At 48.7% G+C, this 18,313-nt stretch overlaps 1 protein-coding gene across 1 annotated transcript in view; it reads left to right on the top strand.

Moving 5' to 3' along the window:
- IQCA1 (IQ motif containing with AAA domain 1) overlaps nt 1-18,313 on the top strand; it is a 155,192-nt gene that overhangs the window by 32,129 nt on the left and 104,750 nt on the right. The window contains exon 6 of the mRNA XM_043578245.1: nt 3,974-4,179. Within this exon, the coding sequence (XP_043434180.1) occupies nt 3,974-4,179 (206 nt within the window). The remainder of the gene's footprint in view (nt 1-3,973; nt 4,180-18,313) is intronic.

Raw genomic sequence — 18,313 nt, 5'->3', positions numbered from 1 at the left:
TAAAAAAAATTTTTTTTAATAGTCATTGAAGAGATCAGGTAAAAATCTTTATGTGAATTGTAAGATTCTACTTCATACATTGAAAATGTACATACTAGGAGTAAAAAATATCACCTGGAAAATACAAGAATTGGGTACTTTTTAAAATGATTAAATAAAGGAAATTTCTATCTGTTTTGGCACAAGATATGGAATGTAGAGTCAGGCATTTGAGCACACGCATAGCAAGGAAATTTAGATCATTTGTTTTCAACATTGTTCTTTAAAGTGATCCTATGATTTTCATTCTAGATTCACTTATAAAGTGGTTTGGGGTTTTTTTTTCCTACCATAAAAGTGTGTTTTCATTATACTTAACTCAGACAATTGGATTATTTCCTTAGACTTTTCAATGCATATTTTTAAAGTGTTATATGAGTAATTTTTTTCATCTTTTTTCACTGACTTTGTGTTGTTAAGTGGGTGCTGTATTCTAACAGCATCTTGATTGTATTTCTAGTTGACAAATCACTCCCAGAGGTTCACAGGTATTTCTCAGAGATTGTGTGTGTGTGTGTGTGTGTGCGCACGTGCGTGCACACTTATGTGCATACGTGTTACAATTAACTATTTCACCCATTTGGAGCTTATTTTAGTATATAGCATCAATTGAGTGTTTAAGATTATGTTTTTCCGACTAATTAATTTAAATTTGTGATGTTGTTAATGTCTTTTGTAAACAAGGCAAAATTTTGTTCTATGTTTGAATTTTATCCTGTATTTGTTTTGAAGCTTTTGAAATGAACTTCGATGTTTTTCTCTTACCCCTGAAATTTTCTTTATATGGTAGCCCCCCAGCACTCCTGGGTTTCACACACTTAGACGTCAGTGCACCTGCTGACATGGCGGCGGTCACAGTAAATGCACCGAGGGCTCACGTGATGCCAGGGTCTGTAGCAGGATCTCACATAGAGCGCTTCACTCAGTCTTCGCAGTGTGATACTGTTGCCATTAAAGAGGAGGAAACTAAACCTTAACAGTGTCAATGCCTTTTACAAACTCCTAGAGGCAGCAAATGGCTGAGCCTCAACTTACATCCAGGCTTCTGTCCCAAACCCCATACCATGCCTTTGGGTCAGATAAGCCAGGGATTGATTGTTTCCTACCTCTCCCATTTGCCAGCCGTGTGAATTTGGGAAAGTTAATTAGCCTCTGTGGTTCGTTTCTTATATGATAAAAATACCCGCCTGGCCAGATTATTGTAAGGGTTGAGGGATTACTTCTGTAGAGTGAGGGTTTACTCATTCAGGAAATGATATGTACGTCGTCTTCTGTGATGCTTCTTTTAAACAGCCCTTCCTCCTCCTTCCCCTCCCCCTCCTCCTCCTCCCCTTCCTCCTTCTCTGTCATCATTTTAGGCTTTGCAGGCCAGACAATCTCTGCCACAAACCATCCAACATTGTCCTTGTAGTATGAAAGCAGCCACAGACAATATGTAAATAAATGGGCTTGGCTGTGATCCAGGATAACTTTACTCACAAAAACATGCATTTGAGCCAGGTTTGACCTGCGGGCTACAGGTTACCAAACCCTGGCCTGGATAGTTATCAGAATCACCTGAAGATTTTCCAAAACTACTAGTTTCTTGATTCTTCCTCACTCCCAGGATTAAACTGGGAATCTGTTTTTTTTTTTAAGCTCTCCAGCATTTTGAGGAAAAAAGAAAATGTGGATAAATAAGTCACCAGTAGATTTGAGGATATGTTGCCTCTAAAAGAACTTCCCCAGGGGCATCTGGGTGGCTCCATCGGTTAAGCATCCAACTTTGGCTAAGGTCATGATCTCATGGTTCGTGCGTTCGAGCCCCACGTCAGGCTCTGTGCTGACAGCCTGGAGCCTGCTTGGGATTCTCTCTCTCTATCTCTCTCTCTCCTCTCTCCCTCTCTCTCCCTCCCTCCCTCCCTCCCTCCCTCCCCTGATGCTCTCTCTCTCTAAATAAGTAAACTTTTTAAAGAATTATAAATAAATCCAAATTAATCAATGGACATAACTGAAAATCAAATTAGTTCTGGAAGATAATGTTCAGGAAACCTCCTATAACTGAGCGCAAATAGATAAAGGAGAAATGGAACATACAGGAGAAAAGTTCAGCCTAGCAGAAGATAAATCTGGTGGCCTGGCAATTTTATCTAACATTTATTGCAGAGAGAGAAATGGGGGAAGGGGGAATAATAGCAGGGAAATTTTCAGAGTCGAAGACACAATTTTTTATAGTGAATAGACCCACAAAATGGAGAGTGTGATGAATGAGTAAGTGTCCACGCCTGGACACATTTTGATAAACGTTCAGAGCTCCAAGGGTAAAGCAGGAGGGAGAAGAGCTTATGTACGAGGAACATCCGTGTCCAACAAGCCAGTCATGGGCGGCTCTGCGTGCTGGAAGTTTCCTCCAAGGACACTGCCAAAGGTGGGAGGGACCCCAGGAAACACCTCCAAAGTGCAAGTACTTAGCAGATTCACGGCTGCACGTATCCAGTCTGCAAGTTACACTCATGGGCGTGTTTCAGCAAAATGAAAACTGAACACAAGAAAAAAGAGTAAACAGAGAAATCAGAGCAACTTCTGCTTCAACTTCGGGAGCATTTGCTCATTTCCACAGTGTAAATATCCCCATCGCCCATTCAAGCCGCTAACCGATATAACGCAGTTGGGAAGATAGGTGCCGTGGCACACTTTATGTAGTATTTTCACCGTGGAGCTGGGGCAGATATACACAATGCCGAGAGCACAGATGATATAGTAACACCCAGTCAGATAATTAGGAAGTGATGAGTTTTGAGTATTGAGGACTTTGTAACGTAATTTACTTAATTGTAAGTTTATAGAAATTAGCATTCTAAAATGCTCACAATGAACAATGCATTTAACAGCCAGCTTGCAAAATTCTAGAAAATGGGTCAATTGGATCTCATGAGCCATCGCGGGCTGGCTCCAGCAGACCACTGAGTGTGCCCTTTATCTGCTCTCTGGCCTGGGCTGACTCTCTGAACTGCTTAGAGCTCAGATCCTCTATCTGTGAAGGAAGCAGAGCTTCAGGGATATAATTGCAGGTACAACTGCCCTGTGGCGTCTTCCTTCTCCAAGTCCCTTTTTGGTCTGAAACTTCCATCCAAACCCATGTTGCAAAACGTCGTTAGGGCGGCTGGCATTGTTCCCTACCGTGTCGTGCCAATTCCGTTTGAGAGGATCCTAAAGAACAGGAATTATGTCTCAAAGTGATTTGGTTTTTTTTTACGTAAGTGCTGCACCCAACGAGGAGCTTGAACTCACGACCCTGAGATCAGGAGTCACATCCCCTATGGACTGAGCCAGCCAGGCTCCCCTCAAGGTGATTGTGTATTTTCTCTCACCACCACCCCATAGATGTTGGAGCAGTGCTGAGCATTTGATTGGCACTCCCTAGCCGGACTTCTGTTGACTTGCTAACCAGCAGATTTTAAGGTAGAACATTGTACCAACAAGATGTAATATCAGGGTGAATGTCCAGAGTCAGCTGAGAATTTCCTCCCTGGGAGGTCTTTAACAACGGAAGGGATGCTTGCAGAGTTGGTTTGGGGGTAGGTTTTCTTGCAATCGGAGCACCCAAACTTTCCACTTGCTTCAAATACTTTCTTCCTCTATAATCTTTGCTGTCCCATTAACCAAGATTTGGAAACATGTGACTTTCCATAGTGTGAACAGTTTTTTGTCGTATTTATTGAATATGCTTTTTTTCCAGCTAACCGCCCCCCAGCTGCCAGATGGTATGGAGTGATCCCCATCTTTCCTCCCCACGGTGGTGAATCACTTCTTAAGACCCGCCCACCAGCTATGATTCTTTCGTTCTGTGTGCCTGTCTTGTATGCCTTGATAAGACGCCACCAGAGACATCAACATATTTCACGAGTGTCTGGTGTTCTTTGGCATGAGAACCTTTATGATCTTGTGTTTTCAGAATCCACCTCCCCTGTTTAATGAAGTCAGTGCCACCATAATCCAGGCTGAAAAGGTGACCTCCCTGAGGAATGAGGTGCAGATAAAGCATGAAGAGAAATACAGAGAAGCCTTGGTCACAATCAAGGATGATCTGAAATTAATAGAAGGTCCAGATATCAAGGAGAACCTTCAAGACCAGATTCGGCATTGGTTCATCGAATGCAGGTAAGCGTGAGCGGCCCGGTGATGTGTCCCGATGGTCTCTTCTGTAGGGGGTGAGGTTCTTGTATGTTTTTAAGCACAGAAGCATGTCCTTGTAGACAGACTCATGGGTTTTTTTTTTTAAGTTTATTTATTTTGAGAGACAGAGCAGAGAAGGGGCAGAGAGAGAGGGAGAGAGAAAAATCCCACACAGGCGCTATGCTGTCAGCATGCAGGGCTCGAACCCACAAACCCTGAGATCACGACCTGAGCTGAAACCAAGAGTTGGACAGTTAACCGACTGAGCCTCCCAGGCCCCCCCTGATTCATGGAGTTTTAAGCTTCATTTTAGAAAGCGGAACGTCAGGGCTAAGAATTCAGGAACGAACTTTTTTTTTTTCTTTTAATGAGATTGCTTTTTGTGCTGGTGTTTTGGTTTTTTTTTTTAATAAGGTCCATATGGTACTTTTGTGACCACATGGAATTGAACGTCGTGGGTAGATGACACAGCCCCACGTTGGTGGACTTCCTGGGCCACGTCTGGCTGGAAGCCGAGGGACCCAGTCACAAGCAGGTCCTGGGATCTGGCCAGCCCGTCTCCTTGTATGAGCTTGGGATTCTCAGTCACAGCCCTTCTCTGTCAGAATTCTGTGAGGCAACTGCTGCGTCGGTGACCTGACACCAGGGCCCTGGGCCTCCTTGAAATGCTGGGTGGGTAGCAGCTCTGGGGACCAGGCCCCAGGGTCTGCGTGAAGGGTCCTCTTTAATGCCCTTGCATGAAACGTTAACTGACTTAAAGCTTGCTTTACGAAAGAGGGTTTTTGAAATGTATTCGTTTTTAGAGAATCACACGTGGTTAGGACAGACACTCATGGAGCACAGAAGTTTCCACACAGCGGAACAAACACTTTGCAGGCAGCCTAATTCGAGCAGTTTTAAAATCTGTTTTATTTCAAGGCGGGGGGTGGGGTGGAGAAAAAGAGGGCAGATTGTAATGCTCCGTCCCAGGAGCCGCGGAGGCCAGACTTGGCCGTCTGTTTCCTTTACGGGGAGCTGTGCCGCATCGTACCGGGTTCAGAGACGCTCAGACACCAACTTTGGTTGGCTTCTCAGAACCGGAGACTTTGACTGTTGACAATAGAGAATCCCGTTAAAAGGTATTTATGTCTCAGCCTCTGAGATGACCTCCAGCGACTTCACCTCTTGTTGCCGTAATGTCCTTCCCTTGACTGTGATGTAGACCTGTAACTCGCTTCTGAAGGAAGAACAGAGCCACAGTGATGGGGTGTCACTGCCTTCCTGCCTGCCTCTCTTGCCCTCTCTCTGGCTCTCTCCCTCGCTGCTCTGAGAGAAGTCAGCGGCCACGTTGTGTGCTAGTCCCACACGGGAAGGAACGCAGGGCCTCGATCCAGCAGCCGGGGAAGAACCAACTTCCGTCACAGCCACGTGATGACCGTGGACGTGGATTCTCCCCCAGAGAGCCTTCAGATGAGACCACACCCGTGGTTTGCAGCCTGGTGGCAGACCTGGAGGCAGAGGCACCCAGGGCAGCCACGTCTGGTCCCCTCCCCACAGAAACAGCGACGACATAAACGTGCATCTAAGTTCTGATGTAACATGTTCTGTGGCACCACATATCACACGTACATCAAGGTTTAGAGATACGCGGCCGTCGTAAACTACTCGTGTTAAATTTGTACGGCATTCTGATAGTTTCCTCAACACTTAAATTTCATAACAAACTTTCTTCAAAGAAAGCAATTCAGGGGCGCCTGAATGGCTCAGCCAGTTAAGCGTCCGACTCTTGACTTTGGCCCAGGTAACGATCTCATGATTTGTGAGTTCGAGCCCCGTGTCAAGGTCTGTGCTGACAGTGCCGAGCCTGCTTGGGATCCTCTCCCTCTCCTATCTCTCTGTGCCTCTCTCTCTCTCTCTCTCTCGCTCTCGCTCTCTCTCTCTCTCTCAAAATAAATTTTAAAACTTTAAAAAAGTTTTTTTAAAGAAAGCAATTCAGTGGGGTGCCTGGATGGCTCAGTCACTTAAGCATCCGACTCTTAACTTCAGCTCAGGTCATGATCTCCTGTTTCGTGAGTTCGAGCCCCTCATTGGGCTCTGCACTGACAGTACGGACCCTGCTTGAGATTCTGTCTCCCTCTCTCTCTCTCTCTGCCCCTCCCTCCTTCTCTCTCTCCCTAACTCTCTATCTCCTTCAAATAAATAAATAATTCTTAAAATTATTTTAATGCTCGAGGCGCCTGGGTGGCTCAGTCAGCTGTGTCCAACTTCGGCTCAGATCATGATTTTGCAGTTTGTAAGTTTGAGCCCCACGTCGGGCTCATTGACCTCGGCACAGAGCCCACCTCAGATCCTCTGTCCCTCCCTCTCTGCCCCTCCCCCACTCGCACTCTCTCCCTCAAAAATAAATAAAGCATTTTTTAATTTTTTATATATTTTTTAAGGTTTATTTATTTTTGACAGAGAGAGAGAGTGTGTGTGTGTAAGCGTGAGCTAGGGAGGGGCAGAGAGAGAGGGAGACACAGAATCCGAAGCAGGCTCCAGGCTCCAAGCTGTCAGCACAGAGCCTGACCAGGGCTCGAACTCGTGAACCGTGAGATCATGACCTGAGCCAAGGTTGGACACTTAACCGACTGAGCCACCCAGGCGCCCCAAGCATTTTTTAAAACAAAGGAAGCAATCAATTGCTTTTGATTGGGAAGCTCTGTCCTTTATTATAGAAATACAATTTGGGGAGCCTGGGTGTCTCAGTCAGTTAAGCAGCCGACTTCAGCTCAGGCCGTGATCTCACAGTTCGTGGGTTCGAGCCCCGCGTCAGGCTCTGTGCTGACAGCCCGGAGCCTGGAGCTGGCTTCGGATTCTGTGTCTCCCTCTCTCTCTCTCTCTGCCCCTCTCCCACTCCCACTCTGTCTCTCTCTGTCTCTCAAAAATGAATTGAAATACAATTTGAAAATGCTGATGATTTTTAAAAATTCAAAATTGAATAAATTTGTGAACTTGTCCTTTTATACCCTATTGGCCAAGGCTACGTTATAGCAAACTGGGGCATTTTCAGTGAAAGCATATTTAAAGTGTGGAGTTTGAGGCTGTGTTAATTCTGTGCCGGTAATGATCATCAAGAAGTGAATACAGCTATTAACAGAGGGTGGCATATATGTGCACCTATGCTCACCTTTCTTTATCGGGCTCCCTCCTTACTCTCCATTCTGGTGATGGTTTCATGGGCATATATAGAGCCCAGAACCCTCAAACTGTATGCTTAAGGGACAGTTTGTCACGTATCAATTGTACGTCAGTAAAGCTGTTAAAAATGTAATGGTATTCCATCAGCAGAGATATCAGTGTTTTCAGTTCTTAAAAAAGGCATGTTTTTCTGTTCTCCAAATAGCAAAGCCCAGTATTCCTGTCTCTAACCTGGCCCCCGGACCGCCTCATCTCCTGCACACAGTCTAAGAAAAGCTTAAATTTGCTGGTTGTGGGTGACTCCGAGCCTTCCGGTTTAAAAGAGCGTCTTTTGGGCTGTTTTGAGTACATTTGGAGCCCGTCCAAATGCCTATCAGGAATGCTTTCCCACTTTTCTTCCCCTTAGGGCACCTGACCACGAAGGGAAGCTCAACCCTCATGCTGACAGTTAGGGGCCGGACGAGTGTGACAGCGTCTGGGCACATGCTATGGTCAGCGCTGTCACCCGTCCCATAGGCTCGCAGCGTAGTTACCTGGTCCAACGAGGAATGACCACCCACCTGGTCCCCGGGACTTCCTTCCGCAGCCTGTGGTTTCTGCCATGCGCCCCCGATCGCTGGGCACCTGCAATCCTGGCCTCTCATTTCTGAGCGTGGCCTCGCTGGGATGCTGCTTCTCTTGGGGACTCCGTGTCCCCCCGGAGCACGAGTGGTGTCCTGCCCAAGCCTCAGGGCCCGGGCAGGCTCCTTCGGACCCTCACCCACCGAGGCCCCTCCTCCTCGCTGCCATCCAACCCCCTCCTACCCCCTCCAACCAAGCTGCACGGGGAAGGAAGACAGGCACCACTCAGATGTTCCCAGATTCTCTTCAGCCACCTGCTGGGATCTCCACGTTGGCCCCCCTCCTTCATGGAGACCCTTAAAGGGTGAGCCTCAAGGACTCAGGCGGTGTCCCCACTCACGCACCCTCTCCTGCTTCCTCCCGCCCTTCCCCTCTGCCTCACTAACTTCTCCTTCGGGCCGAGACTCCACGAAAGCCTCCCTGAGGGGTCTCCCTTCAAAGTTCCTCCTTGTCTCCTGCTTGAGCTCTGCTTAGCCCCACACCCACCATCCCTGCCCCTGACGGCTGGCAGGATGATTAAGAACACAGACTGGAGATGGCTGTGCAGCCTTGAGTCCTCGTCTCCTTGGGTCAGTTTCCTCATCTGTGATATGGGGACAAGACTCACACCTACTCCGCGGGGCTGTTTAGAGACGTGGGGCGCCGAGACCTGGACGTCAGGTCATTACTGCTTCTCCCGTCCTGTGACCACCTGCTCACTCACATGCCCCTCCGCCAACCACCGGGCGAGCCCCGTCAGGACCTGCCTGGTGCTGAGAAGGGAGCGGTGTATGAATTCCACGTGGAAGAGGTGAATTGTGCAGGTGATGGGATCGCCGGGCTCCGTGCTTGGCCAATTACACAATTGTGCCCGGAGCAACTACACTTGGGATGATTTTGTGCTGTTGTGCACATTTGGGTAGAAAGGCATAACTTCAAAAGAATTGAGTCTTTGGGTGATATCATGTTGGTTTATAATTAGAATCCTTTTGGGGCACCTGGGTGGCTCAGTCGGTTAAGGGTCCGACTTCGGCCCAGGTCATGATCTCAGGGTCCATGAGTTCGAGCCCCGCATCGGGCTCTGTGCCGACAGCTCAGAGCCTGGAGCCTGCTTCGGATTCTGTGTTTCCCTCTCTCTCTGACCCTCCGCCGTTCATGTTCTGTCTCTCTCTGTCTCAAAAATAGATAAATGTTAAAAAAAAAAATTTAATTCGAATCCTTTTTTTTTAATAAATAAAGGGGGGAAGGGCCCCTCCCATTGTTCCCGGGGACGTGGGCTCCTCTGGAGACCCAGCCCTCGCTGGCCAGTCCTTGAGAGCAGTTCACCCGGGTGTCACTGGCCTGACAGTTTGGAGACCGAGTTAGGGTCCCACGGGTATGGGGAGCGTCACTCCCAAAGACATAAAGACCCCTCTTTTTGAAGTAACATAAAGTCAAGGGCAAATTTATTTTCCTAATTGGATTACATTTAACTGATTGACTTTGATAAAAATCCTTTTCCTTGCTTTTTTAAATCAAAGACAAATAAAAAGCAAATATTGTCTTTTGAAACATGAAACGTGACCCATCCTCAAGCAAAATTCCAACAGGACACAAAATGACAACTTGAAAAATTACCAGAAGTTACAGTTTATATATACGCCCACGATTTGGAATACGTATTCGGAGCTCATTTCATCAATACTTACAGCTGCCAAGTTATACTAGGATCTGTTTTTTCACTCAGTTTTCACATTACTTTAAAGGAATCCTGTTTTCCCAACGTTAAACGTGACACATGCTCGTGTAGAAAATGTGCGAGGTGGGGAGGGGCTTTAAAGAGGAAGATTTAGATTGTTCCTGATCCCAGCTCGCCAAGGTCGCCACCGTAAAAGTTCTCCCTAAATCTCCTTGCGTCTTTTTCCCTCACACGTGTACTTAATTTCAATTTTACGAATCTTTTTAAATTTTTTAAAAGGTAACATTGGGTCTTCCCACGTCCTTCAGATATTTGCCAGAAGATGTTTTTAGTGCTTGGTTAGCCTTCTGTGAGGTGGGCACACTAGCGAATGCACAGATTATTACCTTGTTAATCTTTTGTCAAATTGATGAAAGAAAAGTGCTCATGGTAATCTTTCCATTTGCACCTATGTCCTTAATGGGGGCGGGGGTGGGGGTGGGGTTGAAAACTGGGGTTTTCTCAGCAGCATCCTCTCTGTGAACCCCCTGACTCGTATCCGCTTCTCTCTGTGACATCATCTTTTTAAGTGATTTTCTGAAATGTAGTCATGTGTGTTACTGATACTAAAGCTGTTTTGGATACATTATTGCACTAGTGACTTCTGAGTTACCATTTGCCTTTGATTTTTTTTAGCTGGCCTGTAAGAAAGCTAGAAAGAGAGAGGAGGAAAGACGGGGAAGGAGAGAAATGATAAATAATGCAGCGTTAAGAACCCACTGCTCATAGGGGCGCCTGAGTGGCTCAGTCGGTTAAGCGACCGACTTCGGCTCAGGTCATGATCTCACGGTTCGTGGGTTCGAGCCCCGCATCGGGCTCTGTGCCAACAGCTTGGAGCCCGGAGCCTGCTTCGGATTCTGTGTCTCCCTCTCTCTCTGCCCCTCTGTGTTCTGTCTGTCTCTCAATAACAAACAAATGTTAAAAAAAAAAAAAAAGAAAGAAAGAAAAGAAAGAAAGATCCCACTGCTCACTTTCTGTGCCCCAGGCGCCCCTGAGCCCCACCCTGGCCACCTGCACGAGGCGGTCACCACCCCTGCTGCCTGGGGTTGTTGTGGGGGTTAATGAGGCAGCACAGAGGCAATACCGGGGCCCCAGAGTTACGGATTTTTTTGGTGTTTTTATATTTCATAAGATTTTCTCAAAGTAGTATTTTCTACTGTTATTAGTTGTATATTTTGCTTACTGATTTATTGTTTTATTACTGAAGTACAGTGGACATAGAACCCTATGTTAGTTTTCTGTGCAACACAGCGATGCCACAAGTCTGTACATTATACAGCGCTCGCCACAGGTGTGGTCCCCATCTGTCACCACCCAGCGTTGTTACAATATTACTCACTGTGTTCTCCATGCTGTTAGTCGTATATTTTATATAATTTGCACCATTAGCTAAGTGAACTCTCAGGTTATTTCCAGCAGCCCTTTGCTTGAATCTCTTGGATTTTCTTGGATACGGACTCATGGGAACAACGTGGCTGCTACTGTCTCCCCATCCCCCACAGTTACTCTTCTGGCTCCTTCCCCTCCCGGTGAAGCAGGGGGGAGGGTTCACCTTGACGCCCGCTCCTGTGCTGTGTTTCCCTTCGCTTCACACTTGGGCTCCAGGAGCCGAGAATCTTCTGGAAACAGAGCCAGTTGTGTTTATAGTCCTCTGTGCAGGCTGAACCATCCGAAATAGCAGTTTTTGGCAAATATCGCAATCTTGGAAACACGGGCTCAGCTGGCAGGTGCTTTGGTTGTTCATCCAGGGAACACGGCTTCCTCCATCGAACCCTCAGTCCTGTCCCCAGAGCCCTTGGCCTTGTGAGCACTCCTTGCCCTAAGGCACCACTGGCCTCCCTTGTAATTAGAACCGTTTGGTGACTGGGTACCTAAGGTGTGTTATTCACCTGAAATGATAATAACAACAAACAGAGGCTCCCAGTTATTGAGCGTCTGGTCAGTACTGGGAATTCTCGATACTTTACACACTAACTCATTTAACCCTTGCGTTAACCTGCCATTGCTTCTGTGGCAAATGATCACAACCATGGTGGCTTCAACCGGTACGAGTTTATTTTCTCCCTCTTCTGGAAATCGGACGTGTGAAATCAAGGGGTCCGCGGTGCGCCGTCCGGAAGCCCCAGGGAGAGTCTGTTTCTCAGCCTCTCTTGCTGCCTCTGGAGGCGGCTGGCATTTCTTGGCTTGTGGCTCCGTCCCTTCTCTGCTGTGCCGTCTCACCGCCCCCACCTCTCCCCCAGGTGCTTAATCTCCCCGCGCTCCTCTGTCCTGAGAACACCTTTGATTGCGTAACTGAGATCATCTCCCTGTCTCACATCCTTGATTCAGTCACACTTACGGAGCCCCTTTTTCCCTATAAGGTAACATTCACAGGCTCCAGGGATCAGGACCCAGTATCTTTGGGACCCGTGACTCAGCCGACCACAGCCCTCAACGGCTGTGAGATAAGCACTCTGCTTTGCATTCACCGGTGACTTTCGTGATGAAGGACAGAATGCACCTTGGGTCCCTCGAGACCAGCGCTGTCCCGTCGGCCTTCCTGCAGTGCTGGAGACGGCCCGGATCCCCGCGGTCCAGGGCAGTGGCCGCAAGCCGCTCATGGCTCTTGAGCGCGTGCAGGGTAGTTAATTTTATTATTCTAATAATTTTATTCTAATACATTCAGACTTGGGGTTTGGATCTCCACATGTCACGATTATGATAATAATAGGGAATCTGGAAGAGTATAAATTAGGTAGCCTTACCCCGCTATTCAAGCCAACACACAATCAGAAGGGATGAGTAAGAGAAGAGGTCTTGGGGGCTTGGGATGATCCCCATCCTCAGCAGGGTGAGCCAGGCCGGGAATGTGGTAGACACAGCCACTACCTTTTGATCTTATTATGTGACGTTATCGATGATGTACATTTACATTACCCATGGATGCAGGAGTAGAGGTTATAGAGCCAAGCAGCATGGGTGCAAATCCCAGCTATATAGCACTTACATGCTGTGTGACCTTGAGCCACTCACTTAACCTCTCTGTGCTTCCATTTCCTCATCTTAAAATGCTATTCATAGCCCCTACCTCACAGGCAGCATAACACAGATGAATACATATGGAATCCTTGCAACATTGTGTGGCACCTGCTACCCCCGCCACAATTACTTCCAGCACAGAGGTAGGCCATCACTTTCCAGACACAAAATTTGCAGCTTTCATCCCGGGCTGTGGAACTTTTGTCACCACAGCGGGAGGCGTCTTTTCAGAGTGCTGCATTGGGAAGCTCTAGAAAGAGAGCCTGGCCAGCGGCGGAGCAGGGAGAGGCAGGGCTGCGAGGGCTGGAGTGGGGACGAGGCTAAGGGGGTAATGACAGGGCAGGCAAACACAAGTTAGACCGCGTGGGATGCGCGTCAAGCCTCCAGGGCGCGGGGGTGACATGCCTGCAGAGCCCCAGCAAGTGCGCATTCTTTCTGGAAGAGGTCTTGGGATGCTTCCTTCTGGGGATTGTTTTATTTGTTTGCTTGTTTCCTTTTTTTTTTTTTTTTTATTTTTTTTTTTCAACGTTTATTTATTTTTGGGACAGAGAGAGACAGAGCATGAACGGGGGAGGGGCAGAGAGAGAGGGAGACACAGAATCGGAAGCAGGCTCCAGGCTCTGAGCCATCAGCCCAGAGCCTGACGCGGGGCTCGAACTCACAGACCGCAAGATCGTGACCTGGCTGAAGTCGGACGCTTAACCGACTGCGCCACCCAGGCGCCCCTGCTTGTTTCCTTTTTAAAGTGAAGCTACAATTGAAATGCGGTAAAATCCTCCCTTTTGCATACAGTTCCGTGAGTTAAGCCTGGTCGTTTGAAGGTATGTGGACCCAGAGAGACTCTTCTCTCGCCGCCCCACCCCCACCCTGGTTTACGCCAGTCGAGTCTCCGGGGACTCACCCTGGAGGGGACTCTAGAACTGGTGTGACCATACCCTCTGCCCAGCAGAGCCCGAGGCCACGAGCAGAAATTGGGAAAGTGAGTGTCCAGCCCACCCGGAGAGGGCAGTGTGGGTCTCTCCCACTCTGGCCTCCGGTGCCCCCCCCCCACCTCCCCAGATATCCTAAGCTCCTGGGCCCACACCATCTTCCACCACAATTGACTCCTTCAGAAGCAGGTCCTCTCTGCTCAGCCCATGTGCCCCTCCTCTGTTCCTACAAGAGACACCACACCGGCTGCTTCCCACGGGTGCTCTTCTGAGATCCCAAGCCCTAGAAACGCAGCAACAGTGGCTCCCTCGGGACCCATGGCTCACGGGGGAGGGGGGTGGTGCTGGAATTCATACTCAGGTCTCCGAATTCCCAAAGCCATGATGCTCCCACAACACCAAGCGCGTCTCCTTGTTCTGAGCATTCCAGAAGCAGAAACCTTGCTCTGTGTCTTGACTGCATCGTGCAGCTAAGTGTCATTTTTGTAGGAAATGATGGAGGTTGTCCGAGGCCGGGTGGCTCATTAGGTCCCACCCGGAAACCCCAGGGCTTTCCTTATTTCTGATTCCTTCTCCTTCTTCTCCTCCGATTCACCTGCACGGTGAGCGCAGTGATGGTTCTGTGTGGGGAGGGGGGAGAAAGAGAGACAGGAACCGTGGGACCCGAGAGACGTGGCGTGGCCCCACTTATTTCACAGGCTTCAGAGGGGGCTTGGAGAAGTAGGCTAAAGCCCGGGTGTTTGCTGGCGGAACTGGAACCCAGCTGTGTGAAACTTGCAGAAGCGCGAACACCTTGTAAAACCAGAGCTGGTTTCAGGGCAGGGGTTCGGAATTGGCGCCTCTGAGGACTTTTAAAGGCGTCCAAAGAGAAACCACTAGAGTGGGCACGGCAGATACGTCTGGGTAGTGGGACCACAGCTTCTTTTTTCCCTTCACGCTCCAAGTGTCCCACCTGGAGCCCACGTGCCCTTCAGATTGGAAGAAGTTTCCGGAGGACGGCGAAAGGGCGGGTCACACACAGGGGGGTGCGTCAGGGGCTCTTTGTTTGGAATTCTGTCTTCAGCAAATCCTCAGGGGCAGCCGTGGTCCCGAGAGGAGCTGTGAACACGTGTAGGTTACTCATAGCAGGAGGCGAATGACTGTCCTGCCACCTGTTTTGGTGGAAAATATGTTAGGTTGAGCACAGGGCGTGAGAAGAGGTGGGATGAGAAACTGAGCGCCTGGCATTGCCCACCGAGGCCTCGGGGACAGGGGCGCCCCCCATGTGACATCGTGTGTAATATGCCCGTCGTCACGCTAAATCAAGTTAAGGGCACCCAGCAGCCAAGGGCACCCGCGGTCTGTCCAGGTGCTGAGTCATGTTGAAAGACGGGCCCTGAGGCTCTTTTGTGAAGGCGCGGCAGACAGAGTCCCTTTCCGTGGACCACGGACACTCCAGCTTATATTCGCGGCCCCCACTGTGCCTGCCACTGTGCCGTCCTTCTCCGTCTGTCCCGCTAGACCGCAAGCTTCCGGCGGACACGGCCGTGATGTCTTCCTTTGGTCCTCTCCCGACCAAGCACAGGGCCTGGCATTCAGCAGGTGCAATACACCTGCGGAGCTGAGCTGAGCTAATAGGCAGAGAATGCCTGAAGGTCCAGCTAAATGTCACAGTTAAGGTCGGGCCGGACCGCACTGCCTCGCAAGCTGGAGCCTGCATCACCGTCAGCGGCGAAGTACAACTGATGGTCTGCATTTTTTTTTTTTAATTTTAATTACCTCCCACTCTTTCTACTTAATCATTTTGTACGTGTGATAAAGCCACTTAAGATGGGATCTCCCCTCCTAGCAAATGTTCAAGGATACAATGCAGCGTTTGCAACCACAAGCTGCGGGCTGAACGGCAGGTCTCTGGGGCTTGCTCGTCTGCAGAGCCGAACTCTGTGCCCTTTGCCTAACCCCACCCCGTTTCTCCCTTACCCCCCGCCCATCCCTGACAACCTCCATTCTTCTCGCTGCTTCTATGAGCTTGACTATCTTAGGTCGCGCATGTAGGTGGAATTGTGTGCTCTTTGACCATCTGTGCATGGCTCATTTCACTCAGCAGACTGTCTTCCGGGTCCGTCCATGTTGTTGCAAATGGTGGGACTTGCTTCTTCCTTCTGGCCAAATAATATTCTGTTGTATGTATATACCACCAATTCTTTTCTTAAGTTTATTTATTTATTTTTGAGAGAGAGAGAGAGGGAGGGAGGGAGCAAGCAGGGGAGGGTGCAGAGAGAGAGGGAAAGAGAGAGAGAGGGAGGGAGCAAACAGGGGAGGGGGCAGAGAGAGGGAGAGAGAGAATCCTTAGCAGGCTCTGTGCTGTCAGCCCAGAGCCCGAGGTGGGGCTCAAACTCACGAACCGTGAGATCACGACCGCAGCCGAAATCAAGAGTCGGGTGCTCAACCGACTGAGCCGCCCAGGAGCCCCGCCCCCCCTTCTTCATCCACATATCCCTTAACGGATATTTAGTCGGTTTCCATATCTTGACCTCCGTGAATAATGCTGCAGTGAACACGGGGGTGGGGAAGAAAAAAAACTCACTTCCTCCTGTGTGCTTCTCCCCTACCACACACTGCTGTCAGCCTCACGAGCATTCGTTCACTGCTGACACCAGGGCTGTGGGTTTTCCACATGTGGAGGAATTTCCTCAGCACCAGCTGGGCACCCCACAGTTCAGCGCAGTCCCCCGGTCATGGTGCCGGAGCCTGCAGGTTGGGGGCTCAGTCCTACAAGGCTCTTCCCCTGCAGGTGCCAGTCACAGGTCTCTGGTTCTCACCTCTATGTACTTCTGACTGATCAGCTATAAATTGGGGTTCCGAGGACTCCCCATTGGGTTCCATAATTCACTAAAATGGCTCACAGAACTCCGGGGAACCCTGAGGTCTACTGGTCTATTATGAAAGGAGACAGATGAACGTCCAGATGGAAGAGACATATGGGACAAGGGACCGGGGAAGGGACACCACCACCCCGAGGACCTCCATGTGTTCACCGGAGGACCTCCAAACCCTGTGCTTTGAGGACTTCTGTGGAGGTTTCATCACAGAGGCACGATTGACCATTAACTCAATTTCCATCCCTTCTCCACTTTCTGGAGAATAGACAGCGGGACTGAAAGTCCCGAGCCTCAAATCATGGCTCGGTCTTCCTCCTGACGAGCCCCCATTCAGCAGCCCCCCAGACATTGTTTCAGCAGAACAAAAGGCACTCCTGTCACCCAGAGATTTACGAGCCCTGTGCGAGGAACTGGGGTCAAAGATCAAATATTAGAATAAAGCATTCTCTTAGTGCTCTGATCAATTAGGAAATTACGAGGGTTTTACGAGTCTGTGCCGGGAACTGAGGGCAGAGAGCAATGTGTAAACTTTCTATTATTTTAGTGTGCGTATAACCGTGCCATGCTCAGCTCATTTCCCAAAAGTGGGAACGTGTGTCACAATGGCCACACCAATTTACACTCCCACCGACAATGCACAAGGCCTCCTTTTTCTTGTTATTTTTCATCTCTGAGTCCAGCCGTTCTGACAGGTGCGAGGTGCTGTCTCATTGTGGTCCTGATTTGCATTTCCCTGATGATGAGTGATGTTGAGCATTTCTTCACGTACCTATCGCCCATCTGTAGGTCTCTGCTTGAGAAATGTCTATTCGGTTCCTTCACCCATTTTTTTAAATCAGGGTATATATTTTTTAATATATATTGAGTTGTAGGAACGCCTCATATATTTTAGGTGTTAACCCTTTGTCAGATAGACGACTTGCAAACGTTTTCTCCCATTTTATTAGGTCGGCTTTCACTCTGTTGATTGTCTCCTTTGCTGCACAAAAGCCTTTTAGCTTAATGTCATCCCCCTTGTCTATTTTTGCTTTTGTTGCCTGCGTTTTTGGTGTAGAGTTTTGAGTTTCTAACAAGCTCCAAATGGATGCTGATGCTTCTGCTCCTGGGACGGTACTTTGAGTGGCTCTGGGCCAAAGTTACTGCCACCCTCTGCCAAGGGAAGGGGGACGTGTAGGGAGCCCCCATAAGGGGTGGCAGAGCACCACTGAAAAAATTAAAACCAAAATTATCCTGGGGATGTGAAAGCCCTCAGGTCTACTGACTCTCTATTACCCGGGAAAGTCAGACGACTTTGGGTCGTCTGCTTTATGGTGCGTGTAATACGTCATGACAGAGGACTGACTGTTCTTTGGATACAGAGCCTTTAGGTTTGTTGTAGCTAGCCCTTCATTTCTGTGTCTTACGGTGACATATGTCGACATGTATGTGTTGCTCCGGACAGAAATTATCCTGCCTTCATGCTTCATAAATTTGTATTTTCCGTTTGATCCAGTAAGGTCAGAGAACCTGCAGAATTAACCTTTGTGCCCTAAAGCTACCCTTTTCTGTAATGCATTCCATTGCTGTGTGTACGTGGTTATTTCTTTTAAAAGTAGCGCGTAAGAAATGAGTTTAAACCATGCATTTCTGTTCTGCTAACGTACCCTCTTCCTCTCATGACTACTTTCCCAGGCTTTCTGGATTCTTGAAATAGATAAGGGAATGTGGATGAACCATGGTCGGGGTTTTGAACCAGGAGCGTGTGAACAGAAACTGAGGGCAGCTATCTGAATGCGAAATCTCTCCATTCCTTCCTCAAGCGGTCTGCTCTTGCCCAGGTGTTTATAAATATTCCT

Source organism: Prionailurus bengalensis, chromosome C1 (assembly GCF_016509475.1).
Source record: "Prionailurus bengalensis isolate Pbe53 chromosome C1, Fcat_Pben_1.1_paternal_pri, whole genome shotgun sequence".
NCBI lineage: Eukaryota > Metazoa > Chordata > Mammalia > Carnivora > Felidae > Prionailurus > Prionailurus bengalensis.
The sequence above is the reverse complement of the archived record's forward strand: the minus strand, read 5'-3'. Positions and strand labels throughout refer to the sequence as shown.